The sequence below is a fragment of the Dermacentor albipictus genome, chromosome 3, assembly GCF_038994185.2.
Source record: "Dermacentor albipictus isolate Rhodes 1998 colony chromosome 3, USDA_Dalb.pri_finalv2, whole genome shotgun sequence".
Taxonomy (NCBI): Eukaryota; Metazoa; Arthropoda; class Arachnida; order Ixodida; family Ixodidae; genus Dermacentor; species Dermacentor albipictus.
The window spans coordinates 74283335-74302656 of NC_091823.1; the positions used below are offsets into that span (position 1 = coordinate 74283335).

Genomic DNA, 19322 nt, shown 5'->3' on the forward strand with positions numbered 1-19322 from the left:
TGAAATTAGGCCGAACGCTAGGGGCGCCAGGAAGTTTGTTTCAATTAACTGGTTGAGCAGCAAAACAGGTTTGCCGTTTAAGAAGCGACAAAAACAAATCGAACGCCGCCAGCCGCAACCACTCCTTCGCACACTTTCCTCGCGTATTTGACACTGCGGGGCTAATCGTTTCACCGGTTTCACTTTTGCGGCGCGCTGTCAAGTCCCGATAAGTCGTAGTTACGTGCGTGTCGAGCAAGCGAAAACAAGTAGAAGAAATAAACCGGTGCACCGACAGCAGCGAGAGAAACGGCGCAGTCGAGCAGGGAGCCCGAGGCCTCCCATAATGCGCCGGCGGAGGGTAGAGGAGGGTGGGCCGGTTTTGTACGCGGAACATAATAAAATGCCACGGAAGAAGTCGGCGAATGGGCTCAGTCGCGATTCTTTGATAGGATGAGCACTGTTTGTAATGTTTTCCTACAGTCGATACAACGTAGTGCGCCCCGCGTGTTGAAAGTGGTGTTTGTGACGACTCGCCAAGAACAATATAGTGACGGAAAAGGAGGCACTGCTGCTTGGTGGTGTGCCTATATCGGGTGTCCCAAGGGTAGATGACCCACACAAACGCGACGACAACACGGTGTCTGCACGAAGGAAGCGGCTGGAGGACTTTCATGCGTTGGTGAAGGTGAGTGCGGCTTAAAAAGTCTTCGTTATTTAGGTGGTTTATGCTGAAAGCTGCGAATTCATGCCAACGTTCTCGTTTCTGTTCACGGAGCGTGGGAATGGGTGAAAGGTTACAGCATCAGGAAAGCGGGTCATGCTCGGGAACCGACGTTTACGCTCCAACGGCGCTGTTTTCACATAGTTATGTTAGTGCTGTGTAAATGTCATACGTGCTCCTAAATTCGCCGTGCGTTGTGTCTACCACGATATATGACGACGTTGTTGAGATTAGGATAAAAAGGATTTTATAGGAAGTGCTTGTATATAAAGCGTACTTAAAATCGCCAAATTGGTGCTGAACTTCCGTGTTTTCTGTGTGTAAGGTCGCCCGTCTCTCACTGTTTTTGCCGTTTCACAAAACACGTTATTCGCGATGTGCAGAAACAAGTTGACTTGTTCAAGGCTGTTGCAGGTACTTCGCTGAAACCTCGGTGTGAATTGACCTCTGGGCAAGCGATTGGATGAACCGTGCGTGTTTACTTCCGCGTTCTATCGTAGCAGCGAACCGGATTGTCTGTATTCGTTTTCGATGTGGCGCGATTAACATTTCCTATAACCTACATCCGGCCTTGATCCGGCAAGCCGAGGAAGCCATGCACGACTAGCGCGACTGCAGTTGAATCATTCGATAGTTGTAGAAAGGTGTGCGCCAACTCGACTGCGAAAGCTGTAGAGTTCTTAAACTGTGATACTACGGCGTGCGCATACCATAGGATAGCAAATGCTGCCCCACGCCCCAGTTTTGGAAATGTTAATATGCCTCGATCAGTAGCATACATGTACTGGTGGTTTTTGCAAATGAGCAAGAAAGCATATGTTGTTACACAACAAAAAGTCAACTCCATACTGAAGACTGTGCGCTGTGAATATGAGAGTTGGACAGGAGAGATGAATGGCAAAGAAAGGAACTGACTATCGATCCCAAGCCAAAGCTTTTTTAAATTGTATGCTATATAGTCGCCTGTAATAACAAAACAGTTCTGCCATTTTTGAAATATCGAACTCACCCAGTATTGCTGGCACATGTGGACTCGTGTCCATGTCAGTGATTAATTCTGGTGCTGTTGAAATGAGTTAGCAAATAAATAAAAAGAAAAGCCAGTTCACCCTAAGTGAACTTACATTCAGACACAAAGTTTAGCAACTGATGTGCAACATGGTTCTCATATTGATATCCAGCCTTGCTTAACATGCTACTTCTTTGCAGAATGAGTTTGTTGACATAAAAAATATTAAGTATAAGGTACAGGTTTCCAAATTTTCCTATATGAGCCAAATACACAATGTTTTAGTATAACGGCTTACTAGTCTAGTTTTTTAAGATACAGATGGCTTATTGAGTTTTATTGTGCACAAGGGACATATTTTCTTTCGGTCCATTTCATTTTGCATTCTTTTCCTACCTTATTGGCTTGGACACAGCAGCACCAAATGGCCAGTCTCAGTAATAACGGCAGAATGCAGCAGCGTCTGAGCCTGCTATGACGGGCAAAATTAATGAAGAATGAAATTTATGCCAGCATACAGATATGGCCGCAGGCTGTCAGTCACGCACTGTGATTCAAGTATTACACATCATGTGTTGAAAGAAACTATCAGCCATTTCTTTAAAGGGATAACTTAACAAGCATATATTTTGTATGACTCGATTTGCAGCAACTTAAGTGCAAATTTTAAGATGTTACTTAATCGGTGTTTATCACTAAATGTCCTTACAGGCTAAAAACCACCAATTTTCCTTTAAAAATAATTTCTGAGCATTTTCGTGTAAAATTGATGCATGGGTAGTCTGCCTCCACATGTAAAAGATCATGCAAAAAAATAAAATAAAGTTGTTGAAAGCATGCTGTACTGGCGGCAGAGCCAATTCAGACGTGCCTCAACACGACAGACCTTCATACTAAAAAGAGTATAAAGAAACCTGGCCCTATTGTCAGTGTGTGCTACCAGTTTGGCGCTTCAGCTGGCACCTGAATGATGGAAAGTACATGAAGGTATATTCAAGCATAGTGATGGCACGAGGACAAGAAAACAGTCACAACAGCAGTAACGCTGTCCTCTTGTGTCACAGCGCTAGACCAGTTGTGATTGTTTTCTTGCGCTCGTCCCATCGCGTTGCTTCAATATATATGCTTTCAAGATGAACCAACTTGTCCAAATCAAGTTGTTAGAAGTACATGGATTTGATTAAAGTTGCCTTCTTGGCTTTAAATTATTATTTTTTATTGTTCTAGGTATTTTTTCACCAATTTGTCGTACGTAAATAACTTGTCCCATGTAACCAGTTTAATTTCGACTGTGTTAAGGTTTTCATAACATTGCAAACAAAAACAATTGTTTAAAATAATAAAACAAAATATCAGTGTGTGTCTCTTGCCATACAGCCCCACAGCCATACTTGTTATCTCTTTATATGCTGGAAGTTATATAATAAAATGAATTTTTCAGAAAGTAGAAAGCTTTACTGGTTCAATGAAACATTGCGAGATTAGTGCCTAACAAAACTGATCGCAAATAACAATAAGAACAAAGAAACAGCAGCAACGTCCTTCCTGAATGAATCCACGCCAAGTCATAGAAAAATCTGTGTACTACTCGCAGTTCCCACAGTGGTTGAATGATTGCAGCGACTTCTCTCTAGTAATCTTGTATAATATTATAAGCCTCACACTTTATCAATGAGAAAAGTCTAAATGTTGATGTTCATACTGGTTTGGAACTTTCATTTTATGGAAAAAGATTCAGTGATGTGTCATCTCAACTTCTCAAGGCATTGAGGAATTGGGTGCAACATCTATGTACTGAGGTACTTCTGCCAGGGACATATTGGACAGATAATTCATTTATTTTTAGGCTAAATTAAGTAAATTTATTGCTGTGTGGATCAGATGCAGCAAGCGGATTGTAGCCGCAGTACCTCTGCCTCATAAGAAAGGCTTGTTACTGTCAATGTTGTGTTATTTGGTTTTCACTGCTGGCAGTTCTCTCAGTTCCTGGAATGTCTTGTTAAATGCTGGCATTTTTGCGTATGGCAGTCACATAGATGAGATTTGGGGAAGAATGTGATCATGTCCAAAACACACAACACACACTGCATGTAGAAGCAGGGCTGCTATAGATTTAGTTCTGGTTGTTTGCCTAAAATGGTGTGTACACAGAATGCATTCCCGGCATATGCATCTAGTTATGCTTTTATTAGTGAAAATAAGTCTGCTGTAGGGGAAATATATATATTTTTTTGTAATGGCGTATAGCATTCTGTTCTTGATAGTAATTGATGATACTAATTAAGCATTACAAAATACATGCCATTTTAGTTGTTCCCACTGTGTTCAAATCTGCGGTGCATGTTGTGCTGGACACCTCCACGATATGGTGCCACCACCTTCTCAGGGATGAGATTTCTCCATTCTTGTTTCTGCAGCTTAGCTGAAACAGCTGGAGCAATCTGAGCAATGGTCGCCATATTGAAATGTGTGGAAGAATACATGTGAAGAATGGCGGGAATTTTAGAAAGTAAAGGAAAGAAGTGCTTTCTTGAGCAAAATTATGGGCTTGCTGCTGTTTAGGTTGTTTCAGTTGTCCATCACAGAATTTTCTAGTGATTAAGCAGGTTTGTTTAACGCATTCGTTAAGCGTTGCAGAATCCCGCCCTTTTCATAAGCTAGCTTGCCTGCGAGGCAGCTTGTCCAACTAATGGCGGCATAGTCATTTTTGCAAACAGCGTGTACCTGCACAGTTTGCTTGTGTTATGAGATGAAAAATGTGTAGATGTGGCTCTTGCCATGAAACTATGAGCCAGAGACAAGCCCCACTGTGTGCAGCTAGCATATCATCTTCATCTGAATGACGACCGGTGCTATCATTAGTTGGAAAAATGTGCAGTGCAACGAAGCACAGTTGCAAATTATGAAAAGAGTCTATTCCAAAGTGAACAATGTCTCCAATGAAAAAGAAGGGTTTATTACACTCAACTTTTCAGAGCCAACTTAATTCATTCCACAGGGGTGAAATGGTGGACGGCATGTGATACAGCCTTATAGCATGTCCTGACAATAGAGACAGTGTTTTACGTAAGCTGGTCTTACTCATTTTCGTGCTTTAGTTGATGGACATGGAAGATGAATGGAGGCAAAGGGTTCAGAGACACGAAATGGCGGTGCTGTAGAAGCTACTACCAGTATAGTTGTACGGTGTCATGTTTCTCTTTGTAGTGGAGCGCAGGCTAAGAACGCATACAGTAGGGGCATTACCCTTGGAACAGTTGATGCTGTTCGGCAAGTTTTAAGTGTACAGTGACTCAAGTGACAGCCTTCTTCACTGTTGGTCTTTTTGGATTTTGGTTTCTTAGAAAGCGGTTTTGTGGTCAGCATCTTCTGCATTAATAATTCAGCGATGGCACTGCATGGTCAGTGATTGCACTGCATTAATAACTGTGTTCCTGAAGCTCTCCTCCCCACATAGTGGTTGCCATTGATAATGACAGCAAAAAAAAAAGTACTGGTTTAGTGGATAAACCACATTATAGTCAAAACATATCTTTGCAATCTGTGTGTGCAGCAACAGTTGCTTTGTATTTACATGGAGTGACTGTAAACAATTCACTTACAAGCGTATTTAGTAGCCATTGAAGCTGCGCTTGTCTATTACTGTAATGAAGGAATTCATGGGAGAGCAAAGGCGACGGAAGGGGAGTGACACTAGATTCCGGTGGTAACGTTTCAACAAGGTGACCTACATGTCTTCATGAAGTCAATAGCGACCTTCAATTGGAGAGGGCTATGTGTTGCTATGCTCCTTCGTGTAGCAAAGTTCACGAGCAAGAGGAGGCCTTCCAGAGAGTGTTTTGTCTATCTTTGGCTTATCTGAAATGTGTAGGGGAATAGTGACAAGGACAGATTGCACAAACAGAAGTTGTACCTACCTCTCCCACCCCTCTTCTTGAGGAGACAAAGTAGATAAGTCTGGCAAAAGAGTTAGCAGGATTAGCAAGAAGGCAGAACATGCTGTAGTGCTGGAAGCAGATACCTGAGTTTACTCTAAGTGCATTTTAAGTAAATTTACAGATACATCGCTGAAGTTTACCTTCATTTGTTCTACATAGTTCCTATCCTTAACTGCTTAGCCATCTTATCTGCAAATGTTTGCCGCAATACCTCTTTTTGCACTGATACATACAAACGTTTTCATTTGGCAGTCTTCAGCCAGCTGATTCAAAGTCATTATCTATAAAACTGCACACCTATAGTTGCTGCATTTATGACATCTTCATTGTGTAGGAACATGGCATTAGCATATTAAAAATGCTTATTCATCTCACCTCAGCCACCAGTTGAACTACCCACACTTAACATTCTTACCTGCCACATTTCATTAATTATTTTTTTCTTATAGCTTTCGGCCTCTAAATTTGCCCTGTGCATTCACCTCCATCAGTTTTGCCTCTAGTCTTGTGTTTGACATCACATTATCCCTCCGACCCGTGGTCCTTCATTTTCATCTGCTCCCACCTGGCCTGTAATGTGTTCTCCCTTACGGCAACCACCAAATGTCTGTTTGTGTGTTCTGTCCCTGCTGCTGTTTTCTCTCCCATTTCAGATAAGCTAAAGATGTGAGAACCCACTTTGCGAGACCTATTTGTACTCGTAACCTCTGCTACAAGATGAAGCATTCTGCATTTCATGCTCTCTCGGTCACATTTTTTGATACTCTCTCTTAAGATCCACCTTCAACCAAACCTCTCACTCTTCCTCCTCTTGGGGAGAGGTCTACATAAACTATAGAAAAGATTACTGATGTTGACTTGAGGATCCTCTTGTCCAAACAATGGCTTACTTCCTCCCCCGCTCATCTATTCTTTAAAGTGACACCAAATAAAAATGCAAACCCAGTTTAGAATGATTAAAAAATTATTTAAAAACTCTATTTTAATTGATTTTACAGCAAAAGATTGATTATTCGAAAAATGATAACTTTTGAACTTTGTGCCAGAACCCCAGCAACTATACATAGGTGCGGTGTCACAGATTCCAAAGTATTCTCATGTACTTGTGCTATAGTGATGCACAAAAAATCCTCAAAACTTACTTATTTCAACCTTTCACCCTTTCATAATACAAAGAAGTCCATCCTTGTTGATAAAAATTAACTAGATTCTAAAGGACACAGCCAAAATCCATAATGTCATAGCAGGGTGGCGTCGCTACCAGTCTTTCGTCTTTTCCAGCTTGCCAAACCTTCTCTTGCAGTAAGAGTGGGTTTCATCACACTGCAGTTGCAGATTTACTATGCTACTTTCAAAGGCGCCAGCCAAAGACTACATACTGCATATTTCATGCTAGTTCTGCAACTATACCTTGATGATACTTTGTTTGGTGCTTATTGTGTTCTTGAAGTGAAAAGCTATGGCGAGTTGGTGGTAATTAATGTTTTGAAAAGTAACAGCACTAAACGGACAAGGACGTTGAATTTATGTGAGTGTAATTTTTGCATGCTAGTTCTGTAACGTTTAAAGAAAATTTTGTTTTTGTTTCTAATTTTCTCTTTTTGTGTATATTATACCCACCCCCCTATAGTGCCCAATTGGCCTTGAGGGTATTAAAATTAATAAATATATAAGCAAAAGTTCAATGGTGATTCATAGGTAAGTACAAGAGAAATGCATTAGGGGCCATTAAGTTGCACCTTTCTGGTGTCCCAGATCCATGATTTAAACCATCACATTACAAAGTGTTCAGGAGCTCACTCATACAAATCCTGCCTCTTCGTGGTGTGAAGTGCAATTGACAGTGGTCTGGACCATACCACCATCAGCTACACTATATATGTAGGGTGTTTTCTAACTGCACCAAATTTTTTAGATTGCCAATGGTAGATAGCACAGTTCTAACCCTTCATCTAAATTATTCGACGAGGCAGCCATTACTTCTATGAGAAATCAAAATGTCCAATTGAATATTCAATATAATTACACAAATTAAACTATTAATTAATTACTTTACACTACATATTTCAGTGTACGAATTATAGCCGCTGAGTTCGCACGGCATATCCACTTAAAACGAATTCTCTCGATAGCACCAGTTTTGAGACATTAATTTTCAAAGTATCCGTCGAAATGCATTGGTGTTCCAGTTACTTTTATGCTTCAATACATAAAACAGCAGTTTCTTAAAGAAGTGACTGGAACGCCAATGCATTTCGACTGACACTTTGGAAAAAAATAATAATATAGAATTACATAATAAAAGAAAGCTCTCCCATCCCCTCTATACTTCTATTGCATGACTGGCTTGCCACACTTCACACACATACTTTTCTCTTTAATGAAAGCCTCCACCTTCCAAGTGTCCTTTATCCCACCTCGCATCAGCGTAACAATAATTTTTTTACAACTAGAAGGAAATGACCATAGCTCTGGTCACGCCACTTTCAGTGCCCGCCTTCTAAGAAGCCAGTGCTACACCAGTGAGCCCTCGACGAATGCTGCTTCCTTCAGGCCCGAGAAGTCTGGCTCGAAGGGGCGCCAGCGTCCGTGCAGCAGCTGGCACCGGTTACTGACAGCGTGGGCATGGGTGTCGGCTGCCATGTCAGGCAGCTACCGTTACTCGGCTGCATTGGACAAGACGTACATGGAGCAGCGTTGGGTGCCACCTAGCGCCCCGGCCACCCAGCCTGTGCGCACGGTGCCCATCATTCGGACTGTGCCTGTGCCCAGTGCCTCTGACCCCCTGCGCTTCATCAAGGTTAAACAGCCACCCCTGGGCAAGCAGGCTCGCGAGCAACTTCAGGCCTACGAGAGCAGCGTGCGCAACCACGTGCGCGCCAAGCTTGACGAACAAGAGGAACAGTGGCAGACGGTGAGTGATGCTCGCGTGCCTGCCGACTCTCCCGAATTTTTCGTATAGTTTATGAATTTGAGCTCCATGCATGATTTTATGAATGTGGCATCAAGCTTTACAGAAAATAAATTGTGGTCACAAAGAAATTCTGCTGATCAGTCCTTAAATGTTCTGTTGGAAAGCTTCAGATGATGAAAAGATGCCAGGGGGGCATTTGCTTCGAGCAAGTTTGTAGACACATTCCTGAAGCAGGCAAAATCAGCGACACCAAAGTCGACAAGAAAGTGTATAACGACAAGGAAGATATAAAAAGTGTATTGCTTGTCATTATTTGGTGTGCCAAGTTTGTAGCTGCTGCTTGGGTGCTGCATCTAAACGTAAATAATTTTGATAAAGTGCTTGTATATATATCTCTGAAAAGCTTGCGCTCAGGTCGAGATAATTAATAGATGCATGTCGTGGTGATACGGCTGAAGTAAAAGCAAACTGAAAATCCAAAGGTAGGCTCAGTTGTTGTGTTCATGCAAAACTTGTTGAAGTTAACCACATGCAAAATTGGGAATTCTTAGAGAATGTGCTGGTGAGGGAAGCATTCCTACTTGCATAGCGCAGTTTCATTGAGAAAGAAATGGTGCAACATTTTTTTTCCATTAGAAACTTGCTTGCTTGAGGAAGCTTCCTTGCCTGTGTAGTCAACAGCCATGCACAACCGTATTTAAGCTGATGGGCATAGAAATTTTACCTTGTTTTTTTACTGGTACCTTCTTGTACTTTCCTAACAATGCATTGCTGCGATCTTGAGATGACTCAGATGCTGAAATGTATGTTTGCTTCACACATTTCCTAGGCAAATTATGTCAAGCTGACCAACTAGGTGTGATCCCATTCTTGTTATTACTGAATGGGGTGGTTATTTTATGCTTCATACCTAAAGCCACTGAGCTTGTAGAGAAATGTTTTGATACATAAAATATGGTTCTGCAAAGGCCACAGACAAAGCCACAGGTTTTGGTCCACCCAAAAACTGATATATGCAAGATATATGTAAGCCTTTCTGTGCATTTGGGTTACTCGAGTGTGACACTAGTGTTTTAAAAAGTATGTTGTGACAAGTCATTAACTACTGCAATATGCAGCAGCAACAAGTTCGTCTGACCCACCATGGTAGCTTAGTGGCTTCGGCATTGTGCTGCCGAGCTTGAGGTTGTAAGTTTGATCCTGGCCATTGCAGCCACATTTCGATGACGGCTAAACAGAAAGACCCTCGTGTACTTTAGATATAGGTGCATGCTTAAGAACTCCCAGGCAGCCAAAATTAATCCAGAGTCTCCCGCTACAGCGTGCCTATCAGATCGTGGTTCTCAAACATAAAACCTCTGCACTTAATTCAATTCACAAACTCATTTGCGTACATGGCACTCAAAGGTCATGCATTGTGGTTTGCCAAAACATGTTATTTTCATGGACTGCGTACTTGAAACTTGTGCAAAACCCAATTGCTGTATAAACCGGAATATAGGTTGACCGCTAACTTGGCCAGACGACTTGCAATGTGCTATAAAGGTCTCTATATAATACTAGGGGCGACTCTAACCGTCTTTTCTTTTTCAGGAAAAAGGTATCATCCTTTATTCCAGTTTATATGTTATGCAGTCTACTAGGATTGTGTAGATAGGACAACGTTCGCAATTTCTGCCATCTGTACTGTGTCACAAGCTCTTAAATGTAGGGACAGCTGCAGGTCACTTCGACTGATCAGCCGTGATCGACAGATCCATCTATTGTCAGCCACTAATCCTTCCATACATGGTGCCAGTTGAATGGAAGGTCATGAAGGGATTAACAGTGCATCATTGGTGAGCCTTTCTTTCACTGAGGTGTTAATCTGTTTCTTGTTCCTAGCAGACTGACAGTGCTTCATGCTCAGCAGAAGCCTCCTGTAGTCTTGATGTGTAAAGACCAACCATGCCTTCATTCATCACATGTTGCAGAACCTCGACGAGTGGAAGAGCAGACGGAGGAAGGCATCTGAGAGGGCCTTCCAGAGAGTTCAGGACGCCAAGGAGCTTTTCCCTGACGAAGGGCAGAGGCAACCGGAACCAGAGCCTGAACCAACGCTGACCACCAGCACAGAGTTGCTGTCCGAGTACAGCACACGGGAGGAGTTCATACCTACTAACACCGCAGTCCACTCAGTCACCACTGCTCGCCCAGCTTCAAAGGGCCCCAAACCGCCTGTGCCTCCAAAGCCAATGGCGGAGCTGAGAAGAAAAGAGTTCCCGCCCAATGGCGACGAGGCAAACGAGCAAGAAGACTCCAGCAGACGGAGTGCTCCCGCTGAGGCTACATTATCAGTCAGCGGCCGCAAACTTTGCTCACACTGCAACCAGCCTCTAGGCAAGTTCCTAGCGTGCTTTTTCTACTGTATAGCAGACTTCTGTTAATTCGACTCTGGTTCTTTCCATAAGTGGTACGAAGCAAGGGCTGTGAAGCTTTCACGTCCACCCTACTGATGCGGCTGATAGTGTTACCTGCAGTGGGACGACAGTGTCGTGAAGAACGCAGGCATAGAGAAGTGAATGCTTCGTCCCCCCACTCCATCATGAAGGTAGCTTGCAGTGGGTGCGAAGACTTGCCAAGCCAAAGTGGCCATGGCTTCATGTGCTCTGTCTTCCCGCATGTTTTGTGCTGGAGGTCACTTAATCTTGAGTTTAGGAGATGCATTAAAACAAGCAGAGGAAGCTTTTGCTCCCCTCTGCTTTTGCAGGCTTTGCTTCATTCCGCCAATGTCATACCATATTTTTGCTTGCAGACTCTCAAATTCAACAAACTGAATCTTTTTTCTGATTAAAAGTCTTTTTTTTTTTCAATTGCCATATAACTTAGAAAATTTTGCGACCCCTTCCGTGCAAGGAAGCCCGTTGGCGACTATACGTTTTTGCATAAAAGGTCGAATTTCAATGCAACAAAGTTCCACTTTCACTGACTTTCGTTATATCAAGGTTTAACTGTACTGCCAAAATGAAACAGCGGTGTCTTTGGATGTTCTTTCTGCATTTTTAAAACTCAACCAACTAGACAATTCCGCCAATCCCGTTAGCGTGGAATTAACAGAACTTGACTGCATTTGGTTTTGTATCTATGCCACACAAGCCATGTTATAGCGATACCATGTGGGTAATATTAGTGTTTCACACTGTTGTATCCACAAATGCAGCTTAGGTCCGTGCAGCTGAGCCAGTGCATTTTTAATATCGCTCCTCGATGATTCCCGAGAGAAGGAGAAGCTGCAGTGCCTTTGAGCAGGTTCTGGATGTGCACAGTTACAAAGTTATAGCTCAGGAATTGCTAAAGGGCATTGCAGGAGCACAGTGGCCACTTAAATCAATGGGTGGCACTTCCATCTAGCTTCCACATTCAAACAGATGGAAGCATTAACTGGCAAGTGGTAGAGATAAGCTAGAGACATTTACAGCATTGGTGGAAAAAGAACAGGAAAGAGATCGGTAGAGCCAGAGTCATTACAGGCATATACAAATGTAAAATGTGGATGTTTTAATGAAAAGAGAAAAGGTCAAGAGCTAGGGAAAACGTGAAACTGCAATAGACGTAGCAAAACTAGATTAGCTTAAACAGACTGGGTGACTAATTTGTTGCTGCTCCAGTTTGAAGGGGATGCCAACAGAAATCATCATCATTATGAGTCGGTGAAGACTTTAGAGTAGAGGCGAGTTATGGAATGTTGTTGTCACTGTTAAAAAGACACTAAAGAGAAAAATGATCCGAGCTGTGTTTGTGCATTACCCTTCCCGCTTTACCAGGAACGCCACTGTAACCGCGAGAAGACGTTTGGTAAGCCAGGAAAGACGAGTGGTGATGCTGCCTGCTTGGGTCTAGTTAAATTGATATCGGTAAACACTGACTGCGCTGTATTCTAAAAGAGCCGAAGACTGAACATAGAAAGTTTCAAGCATTTTTACGGAAGCAAAATGGCTGAAATAAAAAAAAAAAGATATCAAAGCCACTTTTTTAAAGAAAGATGGTTGAATGTGAAGCTTTCCCTCAATGCAAACTGAATCAAAGTCCAAAGCCAACAACCACACAACGAACCTAAAGGATGCTGAGCGACCCAATGCTATGCATACGTGACTTGATTGTTGCTTGTTTAGGAATGTATTTTTTTAATGTTGAAGTTGAAAGACACATATCGTTAAGTTGCATAACCTTTATTTCAGAACATGTAGCCGTTGATTACATGCACACACTTTCACGGATGACTCTATACTTGCCCATTATTGTCTTGTGATCGCTGTGGTAGTTGGTCAGAGACTCTGCCACTGTAACGTGACACAGCCTGCTTGCAAATGCGAGATCAATGCAGGAACGGTGTTGCATCGTGGGTCTCTGTAGTGTTTTCAGTTTCTGTGAGTAGTGATCTATGACTCAATGTGAACAACTCATTGCCTTGCAGGTCATGGTGCTGCTATGGTTATAGAAAGTCTTCAGCTGCTCTACCACCTTGCCTGTTTTCGGTGCTGTGTATGCCAGGCACCATTGGGCAACGGTCTGTGTGGCACTGACGTCCGCGTCCGCAACACAAAGCTTCACTGCACTGACTGCTACAGCAATGATGAGGGTAAGAGAAAGGACCATGGAGCACATTTAACTCGAAGTAGTATTAAAATGTGATTAGCATTTAAAGGGGATTGTTGTAGCATAAGCAGAATGACAGACACATAGACAACACATTGCATTGTGTGTTGTCTAATATGCTTTTCTGTGCGGCTGTTGTCCAGCCTGCGCTACAACGAAGTAGAGGATGCTATGCCAATAAGCCCTTACAGCTAGCCTTTATGACATACAGCGAAACCTTGTTACTATGAGCACCACATTAATGAAATTTTCAGAAATCCCCTCTCGACTGCTTGTAGTTTCAACGTAAAAAGATTTCGGTACTACAAACTTCAGAATACCAAACGTTATTCAGTTTCTATGTCATGTACTACCAACTAATATTCCGAACTCTGGGGATTCTTAGATTTCCGTGTATCCTTTACGGCAGCCAGAACAGTAGGCTAGCAGACGACATGGTGCAGAAAACAGATGCTGCCACGCACGGGTTCGGAAAACCGGAGGCAGCGCCGGAGGGGAAAGAAAAACAAAAACAACAAAAAATGCTAAGAGGGCTCCCCTTCTCTATTGTGGAGGCAACACGGTGGATCAGGTTTTGCGAGCGCATGCTTCCACCATACAAGTATTGCCTAGCAACAGAGGCACGCCTCTTCCTTCTGGGGTTGTACCAGCTATGTGCACAGAGAAATGTAACCATTGTGCTCGCGGATGGTTTTGTTTACACGCGCTTGTACTTTGCAATAGTTGAGCTGTCCGCCTCAAGTGAGATGTTTGCAGTGTCCTCGGCAAGGAAGGTTAAAAAAAAAAAAAAAAACCGGTGCAATTTATAGACAACATGGAGCTTCTTTGTTGGTGTTTTTCTCAGCGTCAGCATCACTTTTGCGCATGCTACTCTATATACGGTGCTTCGGTGGCGTTGCACAGGCCAAGAGCCGACAGCGATGTTTTCGGGGATAGCTCATACGGTGACGACTGATGGGCGAAATGGTTAAATTTTGGAGTTTTCACTATAATGAACAATCTGCCGGAGTCCCCTGAAGTTCGTTATAGCGAGATTTCACTGCAAGGTGGAGGAAGCTCATGTAAGAAGTGTCACTAAACTTGCCCTTGTGACTGGGGCATAAGAATGCGAATAGATTTGAAAACAAATTAAAGAAAGCATGCAGCTTTAATCTCTATGTTGTGATGACTGAGTCATCTCTTGTCTTTGTTGTGCAGCGGGAGTGAAGCTGAGCAGGGTCTGATGATGGAGGTGATCAACGGTGACGACGTCTCCTTTGACGCAAAGTTTTTCACGGCTGGTACAAGACCTGCATCAACCGGTGCCGTGTCTTGGCTGCTGGTCCTAAGCAGCTGTTTGGCTGCAGAGGCCTGTAAAAGAGCCCACAGTTGCCAAGCTGTGTTTTTATTCACTCAGCATATATTTTGTATGTAGCAGATAATAGCCAAATGGCAGCTGTTTTATACATGCAATAAAAGCTCGTAGCCAAAGAGAATTTTTTACCGACTTCTGTCTGCCATCAAAAAACAATTTCCTAAGCCTTGGATTAAATTTTTTATCCCCGTCAAGCTTGAAATAAGTGAAATGCATGGTCATTGGCGTTTAGTCAAGATTGTTCATAATGGTGCATGTAGTTCAAATTGAGGGACAGTAGCGGGACCTTCGGCGGCAATTTCTTACACAACTAAGCAATATACTGGCACACATAAAAAGATGATAGACTTTTAGACGAATAATTTATTGATCTAGCTAGACTATTTTCCTTTAGTGTCTGTTTAAAGCACTGCACTTTTACAATGAGGACTTCAAACATGGCTGCGGTAAAAATAACATGCACACTTGAAGGAGAAAAAAAGAATCTGAACAGGCCTTCTGAAGCACGAGAGGGAGCACTACAGCGTGCTCCCCACTCCAGGTGAACTGCGACAAAGACGCTATAAATGAACGTTATACTACAGTAATTTGGACCAACTGCTGCTTAAGCGCCAGTATCGGTGCTGTCAATCCTCACACAGCCTAAGTCGGTGCGAACGCAGTATTGCAAGCCACTGAGGTGCAGAGGGTTGGCAGTGTCAATATCCACGGCCCCCGTGTTTAAAGCTAGCTGAATAATATAGTTAAAGCTTGATATAATGAAGTAGGTAAAATTCACAATTTGTTTCGTTATATCAAATTTTCGTGATACTAAAATTCAACCTTTTATGCAGATTATTACAGTCGCCGCTGGATTTTTTCTTGCACGGAAGCTACAGCAAAATTTTCCGCATTATCACGCAGTTTGAAAAACCAAATCTGAATGAGAAAAAAAAAAAATCATTTTGTTAAATTTGAGATGTTACAACAAAAGGTGGAGTTCCATGGTGTGTCAAGGATATCTTCACATCGGTGGTATGAAGTGGGGCCAGCCACGCTTTTGCGTCCACTCCTCCCCTGCGGCTCGCAGTGTCGCCCGCAGTGGGACGACGCCATCATGAAAAGCACCGACAGCGGGGAGTGAATGCTTTGTCAAAGCATCTCTGAAACTGAAGATTACACAACCTCCAGTACTAAAGCACAGGAAGACAGTGTACATGATGCCAGGCCATCTCCACTGGCCGAGTCTTTGCACGTGCGGCAGATTACCTCTAAACAAAGTGTTTGGGGTACGTGTGCGCTCAGCCGCTTAAAAAAGGAAACGCAGACGGGCACCAACCAATGTGTGCGGAGGAATGTTAATGTGACCAACATCAGTGTGTCACACGAAGTGCTGAACACCCAAATACAGTATGTATCTAGTAAAGCCTACAATGACTAAGGCACTCTTCAGCAGGGTGCATGGCTTTAGGTTGAGCTATTGGTTGGGAGAACTTCTGTAGCCCAGGAAAGGATAAGGTTAACAATTTCAAGGGTAAAATTTGGCTATCCCGCCCTTATGCTCCCTAAACAGAAGCCAATGGCAACGCACTTTGACAAAAAAGTCTGGAGGGCGTCCCTGGTAGTGCTGGCAAAGTATTCTTTGGGCACCAGCTCGGCCAGTAGGACCATGGCACCTTCCGTTGTCACTGGTGACCAGCTCACCTTCTGGTCTTTTTCGGCCTGCAGCAGAAAATATGTGAGTGTTGGCTGAAACAAATTCTCAGTTGCACATTATGCAGAAAAATAAACAGAACAACGGAGAGAGTTGTCCAAGCTTCAACTTGTCACTTTGCTCCCCTACGAACCGGCCAGTACACATACTCCAATCTAAAAAATGTTTGCAGCCATTAAAGGGTCACTAAAGATAAATATTTCTACTGTATTAGTAAATTACCCTTCTACAATACCAATGACAACACCACTCTTGACATGAGAAGACGCTTTATAAGCCAGAAAAACACAAAAACGAAAGACGGGTGGCGCCCCCGCTTTCAAGTTCCCGCACCAGCATGCCTTGATGTCACGGATTTTGATGGGGCCTGCTAGGGCCTAGTTAATTATTTTACGGTAAAGATAGACTACATAGTGTTCCAAGAAAGTCAATGACTGAATAGAGCAAGTTTCGGGCATTTTTACTGAGCCAACACAGCCCAAATACGAAAAACTACTTTTAAATGCGTAACTGCGCACTCGAGTACCGGGGCTGCGGTTTTGGCACAAAATTCAAGAACTGAAACACTGACCTCCATTTTCCTTTGAAAATTGCCGTTATTTTTCCAATACATTAAAATAACAATAACCTATTATATCGAAATTAATGACAACAGAATTTTGATAGAATGCTTTGTCAGTCTTAAATGAATTAATGTTTTGCTTTAGTGTCCCAGGGACTGGCAGCTGGCCAGAGGTGTTGCGGGATGTTGATGGAAATGAATTGAATGTAATTTGTAGTGGTGAAATCCAGCTCGCTGTTTGCAATTTAAGGGGGACAAGGCACTTTAAAACTTATCTATTTTTTAAAGACTTCGAAAAAAATTTGCACAGTTAATGTATTTTCACCAGCTGATCTCAAAATTGAAATGTTTTTTTTTTTTCCATGATAAATTTCTTCTATGATATCCAAAACAGGATGTTCTTCGCTTAGGGCCTAATGAGCTAATTAACAGCAACTTGCACGGCAATGTACAGCGCACGAAATCGATTCTGAATGTTCATAGTGTGTCGTAGGCTATAAATAGTTGTTTTAGGCCATTTTTGAGCGAAGTTACATGTTGTCAAACTTAGCCGTAAAAAATGCCCACTTTGATAATAGAAAAATATCAACTTCGGCATTCAATAGAAAAATATCAACTTCGCTTCAAAATGGCCTAAAACAGATGATTTATAGCTTACGACACACTGTGAACATTCAGAATTGATTCTGTGTGCTGTACATTGCCGTGCAAGTTGCTGTTAATTAGCTCATTAGGCCCTAAGCGAAGAACATCCTGTTTTGGATATCATAAAAGAAATTTATTATAGAAAAAATTTTTAATATTGAGATCAGCTGGTGAAAATACATTAACTGTGCAAATTTAATTAATGTTGTTTACGAAAATAAAGAAGTAGTTGTGCATAAAGAAGTAGTAGAAGTGCATTGTACTCCCCTAAATAAGTAGGAATTAAAATTTTAAATTGGCAGAGAAAGTCTCAAAAACCAGTAAGTGGCGCGAACTGGCGGTGAAGCCTTTGTACTTTGGAAGTAGTATCATAGATGGTAGTATATAAGATTGCTGTATGCAAGTCGGCTGTTCCTAAGTACTGCACACTTTTTGCTTAAAATTGCAGTTTCTGTACTGTTAGACGTTTTCGATTAATTCTATGCATATTGCGAAGTAAGAAAAGTCAATGCTAATAAGCAGTGCTCGCATCTCTCTATGCACAATGCAATAACTCAAACGGAAGCTCTACTTTTTCATGCGCGATCCGGATGCCTTAGAATGTGTAGTTATAAAGCGAGGTACATCAAGGAAGAAGAATTATGTGCATGCTGCAGTAAAGCTAGGGAAACAATGGAACATGTTTTATTGAAATGTGAAGATAGCTACTCAGTTGTCACTTTCGGCTCCGTTGGCCTCCTTGAAAAGCCTTTCGGTTCAGGGAGAGCAGGGGGAATGTAAATGTAGGGTGTAAATGTAAATGTGTCCGCAACAGAGATTAGTAAAAGGCGATTGGAGGTTTGGTGGCAGAAAAGTAGCGAGACTACAAACAATGTGTGTGCGCAAAAACAATTTTCCCAATAATGATTCAGAAAGTTCAAGGAAAAGAAAAAGCTTGGAAGCTTGGTGGCTCTCTCGGAAAAGCCAACGAGGCAAAGCTGAGCACTAAACAAATGCTTGATTCGGAGGTTACTTAATATGCCCTACATTATTACTTCGTGATGAAAAAAACACTGCCTGTAAGCACATACGACTGCCGCTACTATGCAGTCGGTACGATATCTCTAGAGCTCTTGGGTTTTTAAGAAATCTTGGTCCAAGTTAACTGGGACACCCTGTTTATAAGGCGCCACAAGTGCCCTTTGGTTTGTTCTCACTACTGTGTTGTCGTAACTTTGTCCCATGGGCACGATTGAGAGCACACATGCTTTGCCAAGATTGTTTCAGTAGTAGTAAATCCTCATTAATTTGAGCATTGTTAATTCAAAACATCACATAATTCGGACTTGTCCTCTGGTCCCAGCGGGCGGCATATGCATCATTTAATGCAATCAAACTCGTTAAACCTTAAGTATTTGGCTGCACATCGGTTCATTCGGACAACCCTCGGAGTTCAATGAGCACCACAAATGTGCGACGCAAAAGAGCAAAAACGGCATCAGCGTCCAACCAAAATGAAGCGTTAGGTTCTGCACCAATATATTCACCATCGGAAATCGCACGAGCGACAGCAACGTTGGAATGCTTCGTGCCTAACTGTGTCTTTAAAGCTTTTATTCTTGCGTTTACGGGCATCCGTGACACTGTGTTAGTCGCTTGCTTTCATAACTGCATAGTCATCATCCATGATCATGTCGATGGCCACTACAGTTTCGTCCACAGTAGTCACAGCAAACAGTAGTTTCATTTCGACTCAGTGTGCACATTGGCACATGCCTTCTAAACTGTGTAGTTGCTATTCATGATCACTTTAATAGCGACTGCGCTTTTGTCCGCAGTTGTTACAGCAAAAGGTTATTTCGTTTTGACTAGGGGCTTGCGTCGGCTGCA

At 42.5% G+C, this 19322-nt stretch overlaps 2 protein-coding genes across 4 annotated transcripts in view; one reads left to right on the forward strand and one right to left on the reverse strand.

Moving 5' to 3' along the window:
* Positions 1 to 14674, forward strand: smash (smallish). 2 transcript variants are annotated; one of them, XM_065430102.2, is made up of 5 exons: positions 1 to 667; positions 8204 to 8564; positions 10538 to 10943; positions 13018 to 13182; positions 14397 to 14674. In XM_065430102.2, exons 2-5 carry the CDS (start codon positions 8292 to 8294, stop codon positions 14420 to 14422), a joined length of 870 nt encoding a protein of 289 aa, XP_065286174.1. In that variant the 5' UTR covers positions 1 to 667; positions 8204 to 8291; the 3' UTR covers positions 14423 to 14674. The 2 variants fall into 2 exon arrangements, with proteins under 2 accessions (XP_065286174.1, XP_065286172.1); XM_065430100.2 differs by having other exon boundaries at positions 3 to 667; positions 8141 to 8564.
* LOC135900628 (ran GTPase-activating protein 1-like) overlaps positions 14316 to 19322 on the reverse strand; it is a 40808-nt gene continuing 35801 nt past the window's right edge. For both annotated transcript variants that reach the window (XM_065430099.2, XM_070535611.1), the window contains exons 14-15: positions 16124 to 16254; positions 14316 to 14549 (exon numbers count right to left, since the gene is read on the reverse strand). In XM_065430099.2, coding sequence (XP_065286171.1) covers positions 14471 to 14549; positions 16124 to 16254 — 210 coding nt within the window. In that variant the 3' untranslated portion in view covers positions 14316 to 14470. The remainder of the gene's footprint in view (positions 14550 to 16123; positions 16255 to 19322) is intronic.

Coding starts and splice junctions, on each gene's coding strand:
- smash (XM_065430102.2), top strand. CDS start 8,292: ATGTCAGGCAGCTACCGTTACTCGGCTGCATTGGACAAGACGTACATG. Junction 10,944..13,017: donor ACACTGCAACCAGCCTCTAG/GCAAGTTCCTAG, acceptor ATTGCCTTGCAG/GTCATGGTGCTGCTATGGTT. Junction 13,183..14,396: donor CTGCTACAGCAATGATGAGG/GTAAGAGAAAGG, acceptor TTTGTTGTGCAG/CGGGAGTGAAGCTGAGCAGG.